Genomic DNA, 12,679 nt, shown 5'->3' on the forward strand with positions numbered 1-12,679 from the left:
TCATGGGGCCGGGGCGACTTTAACCCAATTGAGAGATTATTATTGGCCTCCCTATGCCATCTTTGGGTCTTCACCTTCCCCTGGAGCACCTTCAGGCTCTAAGGAGGTGACGGGTGCTTTGACTGTGCCTACGCCAGTGGGTTCGCCCTCGGCTGCAGTTAGGCCCTTATATACATTGACGCAGGTGCACAGCCCTTCAGGATTGACACCTGCGGCACCGATCGACTTCAATTCAAAATGCTTTATTCGGTATGTACAAGTACAACCATATAGCAACATACATCAAAACAGTAAAGAATCAAATTTATGCAAATTAAATACAAAAACATTTAAAATTACATCACTATCCATGCCAATATTGTTAAATCAATAAAGTATATCACTTTGTGTGCAGAGTTAAATTTAATCATTAAATACATTTTAATAATAGTTGTTAAGGGGGGAGTTAATTCAGTTTAGACATTTTAGCAGCAATTTGTTTGTAATGAAAGTTTGTGCAAATGCCAGTACAGAAATAAATATACAACAAACAATGTAACTTAACAGTAAATCACCGATAGTCATAGCCAACGGGTGAGCGGGGATAACGGAACGAGGGGATCATATAATAATTGATTTCCTGTGCCAGGTGCACTTTAAAATGTAGGTGGCCACGCGATAGCACACATTCGGGGATGCCAAATCAAACAACAATTGTATTGCGGCTCTTGTATTGTATATCTTATATTCTAAAAATAGTTGCTTCAAATAAAACTTCCTAAAACCAGTATAAAAATTACAAAAAAGTAAAAAGTGGCAGATGCTCTGTTTTGATTTCCCATCGCATGGGCACAGACATGACCCGGGTTTTTTTACGGTTGGGAAAGCCACCAGATGGTGGACTATTCCCAACCTCAGGCGTGCTAGAACGAAGCGATGAGAATTAATACTAACAAATGTAAGATAAGGTGGGAATCTTGTACTAAGATTGTACTCCAAATATAATTTGAACGTACTTTGCATTGCATACTCCTTCGTTCTGGTCCCTTTTGCATGGTCCAAGTAAATGGTTTTAAGGTTACGCTTTGTTAAAACCGATGTTGTTAAAATATCTTTAAAAATATCCTGGCCAAAGAGAATCTTATACCAGGAGTGAATATGTTCTAACCAGGGAATTTTCGAATGACGATCTAGTTGGATACAGTCCAAAATTACTTCCTGGGTAAACCTAGTTTCTTCTTTGGCCCATATGGACCGCCATAGGGACAAGGGACGCAATGCAATCAGATCTGCGGCATGATTTATGCCTAGCTCTCTGTGGGTAATCTCGTTTGAGGCAGAAGCGGGGAGGCATAATAGTCGTTTCAGGTACTTGTTTTCCTCTTGCTGGATGGACAGAGCAATCTGACGATTATATCCCCATATCCCTGCTCCATACAAAGCAGAGGACATGCACCTTGAATTATAGATAGAAATCATCTCACGGATTCTACGACCCCCCAATTTCGAGGCGAATCTGAAGATGCAATTTGTATTTCTGGTCATCTTCATACCAACACAGGATTGCTCGTTTACCCATCTCCCATCACCTGAAAAGGTGATACCTAAATAGCAAAAATGTCGGACTGCCTCAAGTTTATCCCCATCTAAAAAGAATGACTTGTTTTTCTTTATTTTCTTACCACAAGTCATAGTCATAGTCTTACCCTTGTTAATTTTAAGCTTTCTGCCCTGAATAAAAATATGAAATTTCTCAATTAACTTTTGCAACCCATTCGCGGTCCTGGAGATCAGGACCGCGTCGTCCGCATATAGTAGGACGGGTATTTGCTTTCCATTGATGATGGGAGCATCAGCATAAGATTCTTGTAAAAATTGATCAACCTGATTTATAAAAAGGGAGAATAAAAGGGGAGCAAGCACACACCCTTGTCGGATCCCTCTACCAATTTTAAAAAGGGGGGTGCATTCACCATTTGTTCCGAATCTAACCTTACTTGAAAGATTACCATACATTCTAGCCAAGAGGTGGATGATTTCAGGTGGTGCGCCCATGTCAAGTAGTACTGGCCAGAGCAGTGCGTGTTCCACTAAATCAAAAGCAGAACTTAAATCGGCAAAGCACATAAACAAATTCCCCTCCTTGGCTTTAGTGTACTTGCCGATGATAAGTTCAAGATTCACGCACTGCTCCATAGTTCCTAAACCCCTTCGGAACCCAAACTGAATAGGCGAAAGAACATTATTGTCCTCAGCCCAGGTCTCTAGTCTCACCAGAAGTATACGACTCAAAATCTTTAACGACGAGTCTAAAAGTGAAATTGGGCGATAATTTCGTGCTTCAGCCCTAGAACCCTTTTTAAAAAGTGGTACTAAGATGGATTGACCCCATGAGGTTGGTAACTCGTCCTCGATTGCAGCATTAAAATAACGGGTTAAAATGGGGGCCCATAGAACAATCTCAGATTTAAAAAAGTCCACGGGGACCCCATCTGGGCCCGGGGCTTTCCCCCCTTACTCTTTTCAATTGCCACAATCACCTCGCTTAGTGTCACCGAGAACAATAATTTCTCCCATTTAAAACAGGTTGGAGTATCAGTTAAAACATTAGAATTAAAAACGGTAGTAAAATCAGAATTAAAAATCCCAGTAAAGTGAGCTATCCAGGCCTGACAACTGACTTGCGAAGTTAGTTCAGGGACATTGTCATTCTTCAAGAATGGGCTATTTATGGTGTCCCAAAAAAGTTTATGATCTTTAGTATCTGCAGCCTGGTCTAATTTTTCCCATGCCGCATCCTGCAATTCCTTCTTCCTAATGGAAAGTGCAGTTTTATAATTATGACGCTCTTCCCTGATCTTACAAACGTCTCTTGGTATTGCATCAAGTGAAGTTTTTAGCCTTTTTAAAGACTGCGCACAATGGTCATCAAACCACACCGCCTTAACTTTCCTTGATTTCCGAGGTTTGTGTGTCAGGGATTTCTCAATGGTTTTGGTAATAGTTAGGAATTTGGATAACAGAATTCGTGGGCATGGGTCCAGCAATAAGCAATATTCGACCTCCCCACAACAGTTTGTGATCACATTGGCAACAAGTTTAATGGGGTCAACTTTTGTCCATTTCACTCTCATCCCATTCGGTCTTACTGCAACAATGTCCTGAATTGGTTGACCAAAGGTATTCCTTTTGATTCCCCAACCCAATAGTTCAACGGTTACACTGTTGTGATCACTGACCGTTTGTTCAATCACCCAAACATTAATATAAGCTACAGAGCAAGATATCATAATATGATCAATAAATGTTTGACTGTTCCTCCCATGAAATGTTGGACATCTAACGTTGTTTTTGTTCTTATTACATTCAAGGAGGTCCAGGTCATATTTGGCCAATAGGTTATTCAGAGCACTACCATAGTTGTTATGCGGGAAATGATTATATACACATGTTGTTTCCGTTCCCGAGTACTCCTCCCTATGGCCACAAGCCCCCTTGAGTGCATAGGTACATGATTTAATGTTAAAATCTCCCACCCATATGATGGCAGCAGGTTTGGGTGTACTCAGTAAAAAGGCATCAATGGCCTGCTCTATATCAGAAATAAACTTTCCCTGTTTGTGCCCAGCAATGTTGTTATAAAAGTTCACTATTATTAAGTCTCTGCATCCGCTATGGACCATACGCAGAACCGAGGCATGTTCGCCTAGAACTACATGATCACTAACACAGAACTCAGTCAGTGCAGTGGATATCAGGGTCACGAGTCCACCCTTGGCTCGACCAGCTTGGGATGCCACAGCCTGCACGTTAAAAGAAGTATAGCCCTCAACATGTACTTCGGCCCTATCCCAAGTTTCTTGCAGGCAAATAATATCATAACCTTGTTTAATAAAATCAGCCCATATGGGGGTGTTTACCTTAGAGGCTAGCCCAGCTATATTCCACGTAATGGCCCTTAGGTTCTCTTCTAAGGCTACTTGGGATGGGTTGGTATCTATTGTGGCCGATAATATTATTGGATTTAACATACTTTTTTCGGCAGTACATGTGGTGGTATCTATCACATTAGGAATTCTTAAAGTAGTGTTTTCTGCATCCTGGAGAAGCACATCACTACTTTGGGGGTCATCAACCACATTGGGTAACACAGTAACGTTCCCCGCAACTCCACCTCCAATTGGACCCTCCCGCCTACCCTGCCCAAACTGTAATTTTCAATCACAATCATCAATGCTGGAAAAAACATCAAACCTGTTCCCTAATTCTAAAGGTGTAAAAGGTCTCAGGTGCTCCATTCTCCGAATGTTGTTATTCCTGTGGCCACTAAAGGGAACCGTGTTCCAACCTTGGTGATCGATTCGCTGATTTGGTGCATAAAGGGCAGTGGGGTCATTTGCGTAAACTGAACGATTTTTCCTTACATAGGATGTGGGGAAAACCAAAGACCTGGGATAGAAATAGGTCAAAGATCGAGGGCGAATTTGGCTATTACCATTGCCGAGGGGCCAGTTCAATATAAGAGCTACCGCTTCTGGGTCTCTGAAATTAATCAGAACTATATCACCTTCGACGTCTTTATTCCTTCCACCAAGCCATGGGAGACGTCTAACATGTAATATCTCACCATTTACTTTCCTGTTTATGGGTCTATATGTTCTTAGCCAGTGGATAGTTTTGTTTTTAAGCTGGGCATAATCCTCACTCTTATTAACAGTTAAAACAGGAACCCCAGTCAACACCACCACTAAGGGTGCAGCTTCTGGGGGTAAATCAACCCGAAGACCATGAGTCCCAGGAACCCCCTCCCACCTAAGGTTACCCTGCGCCTGGACAGTGCTCCCTTCTGGGGCAATACTGGCTTCCTCCACCAAATCCATAACGGGCTTGCTAACTAAATGTTCCTTCGGCAACAAAGGTTCATTTCTGCCCTGATCCGTAGTTAGGTGGCCCACAGTCTGCACTACATTCCTACTAAGATCAGGAGGTTCCCTGGGTGGATTTATAAGGGGAGCTCCAGCCTGTTTACTAGTACCATCCGTTGTAACCTTACCTACAACGGCCATATTTCTCATTGTAGATTCGATGTTCGCTAGCCTATGCTCCAGCTTCCTTAAGGTGTCAGTAATTGGTAAAAGGAGAATGCTAATCATGTCCCCCAGTTGGGGTAAAAAATCTATGGGAATGGGCACCTGTGGAATAACTTCAGCTGATAGAGCAGGCTCTGGGGGGGTCACAACAGGGTTCACAGCCGTTGGACAGGTACTAGTGGCCGCCGTCTGGCTATGATCTGGCCCAATTAATAACCCAGAAACAGACCCTTTAGAAAGATAGTGGCCAAATTCTGAATGCTGTGTTCTGGGGCCATTGGTCACCCCCACCCTACGCCTTTTTTTCCTGGGAGGAGGGCCATGAATAATCCCCTTGTTCGGATTCTTAGCCTTTTTTCCTACCCCCCGTCCCACAAGCCGCGTATTAAAAAGTTTAGAATGACTTATGGCATGTGGGGGGAGAGAATCGCTGATAACCTGAACACTAGGGACACAGTTTGTGGGCGAACAGTCACGTAACAATAGCGGAACACCCTCTTGCGAGAGGGGGGTGTCGTTTACACCATTACTACCACTCTCGACAACAGGAATGTTTGGGGAAACAACCTCTGGAGCTCTACGTTTCATGTTTTCAATAGAGCGACGACGTTCTAGTCTGCGCTCCTCCAGGGTAGTGTCCAGCTCCTTATCCGTTACGATAGTTTTTTTTAAAATAACTGTCAAGGGGGCCATTTACCACTGGCCTTGGTTTCTCCCCAGGCATAACAGTCTCACTAGAAGCCATGGCAATGTTTAAAAGAAAAGAGAAACTCCCAATTACCACGATGCAGCAGAGTCACTCCTGGCCCAGCCCAGCCTCGATCGGCCTCGGAGGGTCTCAGAGGGTCCGCCCTTAGTCCGGGCTTTGTCCCGGGTGATGTCCCGCAAACGCGTCCCGCTGACGCGTAATACCTTCAGATATTATACTGGCTGTTGATAGAGGGGGCGGAGTCACGGGAAGAGGCGGCAGGTGTGCTGGATGGAACACGCACAGCCTGCTGGTCCTCGCAGTCCCGTCCTCCTCCACAGCAGCTCCCCGATCAACTTTCAATGCACAACGGGGCTCCCTGGACACAGGTTAGGTGAGGTCAATGCCCTACGGGGCTCCAGTAGGCAGCAAGCAACGCAGGTCAAGTACTCCTCTACGAGCGGCTCCCGCAAAGCGGGGGCCGCGAGGAGTTTTCAGCGGTCAGCAGGGGGCGGAGTCACGGGAAGAGGCGGCAGGTGTGCTGGATGGAACACGCACAGCCTGCTGGTCCTCGCAGTCCCGTCCTCCTCCACAGCAGCTCCCCGATCAACTTTCAATGCACAACGGGGCTCCCTGGACACAGGTTAGGTGAGGTCAATGCCCTACGGGGCTCCAGTAGGCAGCAAGCAACGCAGGTCAAGTACTCCTCTACGAGCGGCTCCCGCAAAGCGGGGGCCGCGAGGAGTTTTCAGCGGTCAGCAGGGGGCGGAGTCACGGGAAGAGGCGGCAGGTGTGCTGGATGGAACACGCACAGCCTGCTGGTCCTCGCAGTCCCGTCCTCCTCCACAGCAGCTCCCCGATCAACTTTCAATGCACAACGGGGCTCCCTGGACACAGGTTAGGTGAGGTCAATGCCCTACGGGGCTCCAGTAGGCAGCAAGCAACGCAGGTCAAGTACTCCTCTACGAGCGGCTTCAATTTGGCTTTGGGGCTTGCTCCTGAGACGTCCGCCTCCCCACGCATCATTCTGTCCACGGCGCTGTCTGCGCCATCAGAGGCCCTTCCAATGTCTTCTCACAACATCGGTACAAGGTCGGATCAGCGTCGATTGACGTTGGGTGCAGAGCAAATGCATCAGGGCTGGGATTGTGCCAATGTCTGTTGATCCTCCTATGGTGGATAGTTGGATTGCTGATTTGGATGAAGCAAGTGGGTTAGAGTCTTCCCCTGCTTCTGTCCTTCTTTCGCCTCCTTGCCTGGCCACAGAGGACAACTCTTCTTTGGCAGACAATAGGTGGCTGTAGTTTTAGATTTCTCTTCCTTTGGTAGCTAAGTCTACGGACCCTCATTGGAGTTCTTCACCCCGGCCAGTCAGGTGTTGAGCCGTTATTGCCCTTTTGTGAGGCACTTTATCATGTTTTGTTAGGGTCCTGGTCTAATCCCGAAACTGGTGCTCCTGTGGACCGTTTTATTGCCAACAAGCACCGCCCTGCCACTACCAACCTGGATTGTGTTCTCCGCCACCCGACACACTGCAGTTTCGTGTAGCAGGTTGCTACGGCTTCTCATGATTTGAATTGTCTGCCTAATACTCCGCTTGACAGAGCTTCCTGGAGACTGGAATCTTGTGGAAAGCATATTTTCTCCTTCATCAGTTCTGCTTTACGTTCCATTAACACATCTTGCATCCTCAATAGTTTTTCTCATTCCTTATAGGACTTCTTTGGCACAGTTGTTGCCATCGCTCCTGGATGCTCATCAAAACAACCTGGCCTAGTTGATTTTGGATGGACAGCACGGTGCTAAATTATTACCAGTGTGGCCTGCTCTTAGGGGCACTTGCAGTAGGCATATTGCCATTCTTTTAACTAATTTGCTAGCCCTTATGGGATCCTGTGTCTTGTTTTCCCCTTGGGGAAGGTTATTTATAGTTTGTAAGATGCTACTACCGGTGGATAGTTAGTCTCTCCTGATTCTCTCAGGGAGCACCCTTTATGTTAAAGAATTTCCCACTGGAGCAGTGGAATGTCTGGTAGGGTCTCTAATTGGCAATCTACGTTCTGGGCCTGATCAGCGATTTTCGTGGGGACATCTTTTTCTCTTATGTCCCTATTCTCTTTCAGCAGTCTTTCTCACTTTTCTTCAGCAGGTTATGGAGTGTTATTCCCTCTATTCTGTGTTCGTCCTGCTGATTTTCTTTATTGGTGGTCTGTTCCACTTTCTTTATCTGTATGATCGTGCATGAGGGTCTTAGATTCTCTATCTCTTTATTTTTACGACCAGCCTCGTCCTTGTTCTGACTCGTTCAGGTACTGAGTACTAATGCTGCATATATGCGACGTATTTAACTTGCTGCCTCTTCTTGCATGGCATCCAGATGTTTATATTTCTCTTCTTTCGCCTTGCTCCTTCTGCAAGTTAATGACTTCATATGGATTCTTGGTCTTACTATTGGTTCCTAACCAATGGGTCTGTCTTTGGTGTTCTTTCATAGACTGTTATGTTCGTTTGTGCTATACAATTTCGTATAGCCAGACTTTCAGGATTTTATTTTTGTCATGGGAGTCCCTTTTGGAGTTCCTTTCTTCATAAGATGATTTTCCCGTCTTTTTACCGGAGTTGAGTCAATTCTTAGACCTTCTGTGTTTGGCATATCATGCTGAGGACTCTGTCATGGCACTAGTTTTTCCCTTTACTCGGGGCTTACAAGTGTTGCCTTTCTCATTTCTTCAATTTTGTTGTATCTGCTTTTTGTGAAGCTGATATTCCTCCTATAAATATATATTGTTTATTTAATTTGCCTCTTCTTCTAATTGGCTTTTTCATCGTTGATTCACGATTTTGGACCTTTTTGCTTTATGTAGTTTAATTTCCCTTCTGGACTGTTTTATTTTGACTTTTTCATTCATTCCTGCGTTGTCAGATAGCCTTCACCGTTTCGACAGTCTCGGCCTTCCAATAATTGGCCTTTACTCTCCTTGGCCTATTTTACGTCAAGATCACATTAGTATTCTTTATGGGAAGGTTCTCTTTCCTGTTGCTTTCTGCAGGATGTTGCTTTTACCAGTCCCTTTTCAGGCTTCTAATTGGCAAGCATAACTTACTTATGCTTTACTGGTTTGTAGTGGTTAATTTAAAGATTTATCTATCTTTTTGGCACTCTGTTTTCATAGCCAGTTTCTAGGGTGGTTCTACGTTTTGGCGCAGAAATTAGTCACGGAAGAAACTGATGTCCGTGTGTTGAGGAAGGGCTTATATGGACTCTGTTGACATCACATCCAGTGGAAGATGTCCCTACGCAGTCGCACAATGCCTTCAACCGACACGCAGAGGTAATGCTGGGAAAATTTTCCAGATCCAGTCTGGTGCCTGGGAAGAATTCTAAGGTCTGGTATCTGCAGCTAGACTGTCTCTACCAGATAAGGCGTTGCCGAACGTAAGTAACTTGTCCAGCGTCCAACTGCCGTCTTAGTCTGTGCAGCAGAATGTTGTAGTTCACTGTATCAAAGGAGGTAAACTGATCAAATAAAAATAGAACTGCATTCCATCCCTTATCTCTTGACCCATCACAACATTAGAAACAGCCAGTAGATATGTATGTGTGGAATCAGTAATAGTTTTTAGACTTTAAGACCAAACTTTAGGAGTATCCAGATGGACCATTGTTTTTGATAATAATTCTGCATCGAAGTTCACTTCCCTTGTATGCACTACCTTAATCCTGTTTCCCGAGAGGAAGCCTGTCTGAGAATCCAACACTTTTTTATCAATACGGATTGTATGTGATTTTTGACAATTTAGTGGATTACTAGGGCAGTTAATTAGAAGTTAAGTGTGTTTGGAATTTGCTAGAATAGAAATGTCCTGTTTAGGCTTGTTGAGCAGAGACGTGACTAACGTAATCAGAACTTAAAGAACTATGTCCCAGGCGAAAAAATACTGACTGAGATTTGAGTTTATTCTTTCTAAAATTTTTCAATACATGCATAATTGCTTTGGAAAAATACATTAAAACCAATATATACTGTAAAAATAATTCATTAGAAAATCCGTGACGGGTGGAATGTTGAATTAATCCTAACCACTGGTAATCACTATGGGATGTATTACAGTCCATTGTTTTTTTTCATCACGTCGAGTACATATTGCTGTATCAGCAGAAAATAGTCAATTTACTACGTGAGTGCACGTGGTTCTGTAGGAAGGGAAACCATGGTGTAAAATATATTCTAAAACCCACACATAACGCATGCAGAGTGGAAATGTACATTTGAGGTTAAATCTTTAAAAAGACGACCCTAAAATACAACAAACTTACCTGGGCATCAATTCATATTTACCATTTGATGCCTGTTAAACTTGTTTTACCTTTTTTCTAGTGTTGGTTTAATTATCGTAACAGAAAGTTTCCTATGGGATTCCTACGAAAATGTAATGTTTTGGGTCTCCTGTACCCCTAATAACTTGATCACTTATTTAACAATGTGTCCGAATGTGGAAGGATTAAAGTCTGAACTTTTTAGTTTGTTTTCACAAAGTTTGATGTACATTTTGAGTGTGGTGCAAAGTTATTGACAGTGCAGTAATGGTGCTTTCTATGAGGTGTTGTCAACTGTATCTACAAAGGAGGGAATCATGACTTGTAATGTTTATGCTAAACTCATTGTATATGTCCATAAGTTTGTATATATTTGTGCATGTCTGTCTGTCCATCTCTCCTTATTCATCTACAATGCCCATTAATTCTCATAAATTGTGTCCTCCCGCACCTTGATGCCATAACATACTGTTGCAACTACTGTATAATCTGTGCATACATCAAATGATTAAAACAAGTTTCAATCTTTGACTTTTAGCTAACACCGTTTTGTGGTCTGGGACTTGGACTTTGTGCTATTAAATTTGGGCAAACATCTCCTGTCATGCAAACTGTAGTTGGCAACATCATCTATACACAGGAGGACATTCTTTTCAGTAAAAATGTTTTCTCTTGTAACTACATCAAACCCTAGTCTTTCTTTTGGTGATAACTGTTGTTTTGTGTCTAGCACGTTAATGTTTCTGTGCTGTAAATAACAGTATTTACGCTGACCTAAGGTACTGTAAACTATCTTGTGTCTAACTGCTTTAATCTGTGACCATTTTGTTTTTTCCAGAGTTATAAAAGCTATTGAAGGAAAAATGATTGCAGATGAACTCGTAAGTTGTTATTGGCACGATCTAAGATAAAATTACATTGTGATTGTACATTTGTTTCCTGGCCATGTGTATGGGATTGACTATCTGCATTGTAAAACTGTTCATAAAAGTTCAAGTTAGCACTAAGATATTGTGGTCTGACTACACATCACTTGCTCTCTTTCTGAACTCACGTGTACTAAATGAGATGTCTATATTAGGTTAATGCACTCTCTTCAGTGCTTAGATGTTGGACCACAGATCTTTTTACAATTTTGCTATTCAGTTGCTGAGACATATGCCTCACCTTGTGAATTTCCCCTGACACTAGACTGGATCCGGAAGATTTTTATAGCAACTATTGTGTTTGGCCAGTAAGTGAAACTATGCGGCTCAGTGTCGAGTCTGTCCCACCCTGGATGTGACGTCCGGGCCATTATATCCCCACCACCTCCGCACACTGGCCTTTCTTTCTGCCCCTTCTGATATAGACCTGGAGCTCTCTTCCTCAAGTCTGTAACACTTGACCGAGTTTTTCTATCCAAAATTTCCATTGTGCAAGGGACATGTCCAATCCTAAGAACACAAGATTCAAGCTGTGCAAAGATTGCCGTAAACAGATATCAGTGAGGGACCCCCATGAGGTCTGTTTGGTGTCTGGGCTTCTCAGATCGGGCGTTGTCCAATAACTGCACCAAGATGAACCCAAAGGTCATCTGCGACCAGAACACCGAACTCTACTTTACTGCCATCGGGCCCACCCTCTACTCTGTGCCACTCTACCTCATTTTGAGGCCTGTTCCAGCTTCAGGTTTCTTATGTCATGCTACAGCACCAAGCATCGACATCTGCACTTATGACTCTAACGCCAAAGGGTTCCCGTTCTCCGTTTTGACTTTTGAGATGAGACTGGTGCGACTTCCACCCTCGTCGCACCGACCCTACATGTACCCCCATTTCGACCCTGATCACTCCTGCTGCGCCACCATGAATTCAGAGATTATGACTATAGTTATAGCCTTGTTATGAAGAGGAAAACACATTTTTTGATTTTCCTGTTCTTAGATGCATCCAATGATGCTGACCGCCTCTTTCCTAATGTTGCCACTGAAGAGTCTGCCTCCTTGGCCACTGTAATAAGGAAAACAGCTGCGGTCTTGGACTTTCAACCATGCCCACAGAATTCAAGACAAAGTTATTGACGGAAGTGCTTTACCCCTCGACAGACTAACCAAAAGCCCCTGCTGCTCTTTAATGTGGCCCTCGCAGACACACTGTTGTGCACCTGGGCAATACCTGGATGTTGCTTCCCAGTCAAAAGGAAATTTGCTAGGCAGCACAGACCTGCCACAGGCTATCTAGCCTTCTAACTGCAATACCTGTCACCACAAAGCTTGGTGGTGCAGGCCTCCACTTGTCATCTGAAACCAAATGCGTTTCCCACTACCCCACCAGATCACAATTCAAAAGGCATAGAGACATTTGCCAAATGGATGTTCTATTCTGCCATCCATGCCCTCCAGTCTGTCAATATAAGCTGCCTCCTACGGAGCTAGACTTGTGTGTTACGGAACATAGTGGCAAACATCTTGCCAATGGTCCCACATGATGTACAACCAACCTCCAATGCCTCAACCAAGATATTTAAGATGAGGAAAGTTAGTATATATGATATAAAACTCTGCAGATTCCTTACCTTACTTTACCATGGTGATGAGGACGGAGGCTGAGATTCTGGAACTTG

At 43.8% G+C, this 12,679-nt stretch overlaps 1 protein-coding gene across 1 annotated transcript in view; it reads left to right on the forward strand.

Moving 5' to 3' along the window:
• Positions 1-12,679, forward strand: part of ATG14 (autophagy related 14) — a 199,593-nt gene that overhangs the window by 33,906 nt on the left and 153,008 nt on the right. The window contains exon 3 of the mRNA XM_085626789.1: positions 10,914-10,956. Within this exon, the coding sequence (XP_085482915.1) occupies positions 10,914-10,956 (43 nt within the window). The remainder of the gene's footprint in view (positions 1-10,913; positions 10,957-12,679) is intronic.

This window comes from Triturus cristatus, chromosome 9, assembly GCF_964204655.1.
Source record: "Triturus cristatus chromosome 9, aTriCri1.1, whole genome shotgun sequence".
NCBI classification, from domain to species: Eukaryota; Metazoa; Chordata; class Amphibia; order Caudata; family Salamandridae; genus Triturus; species Triturus cristatus.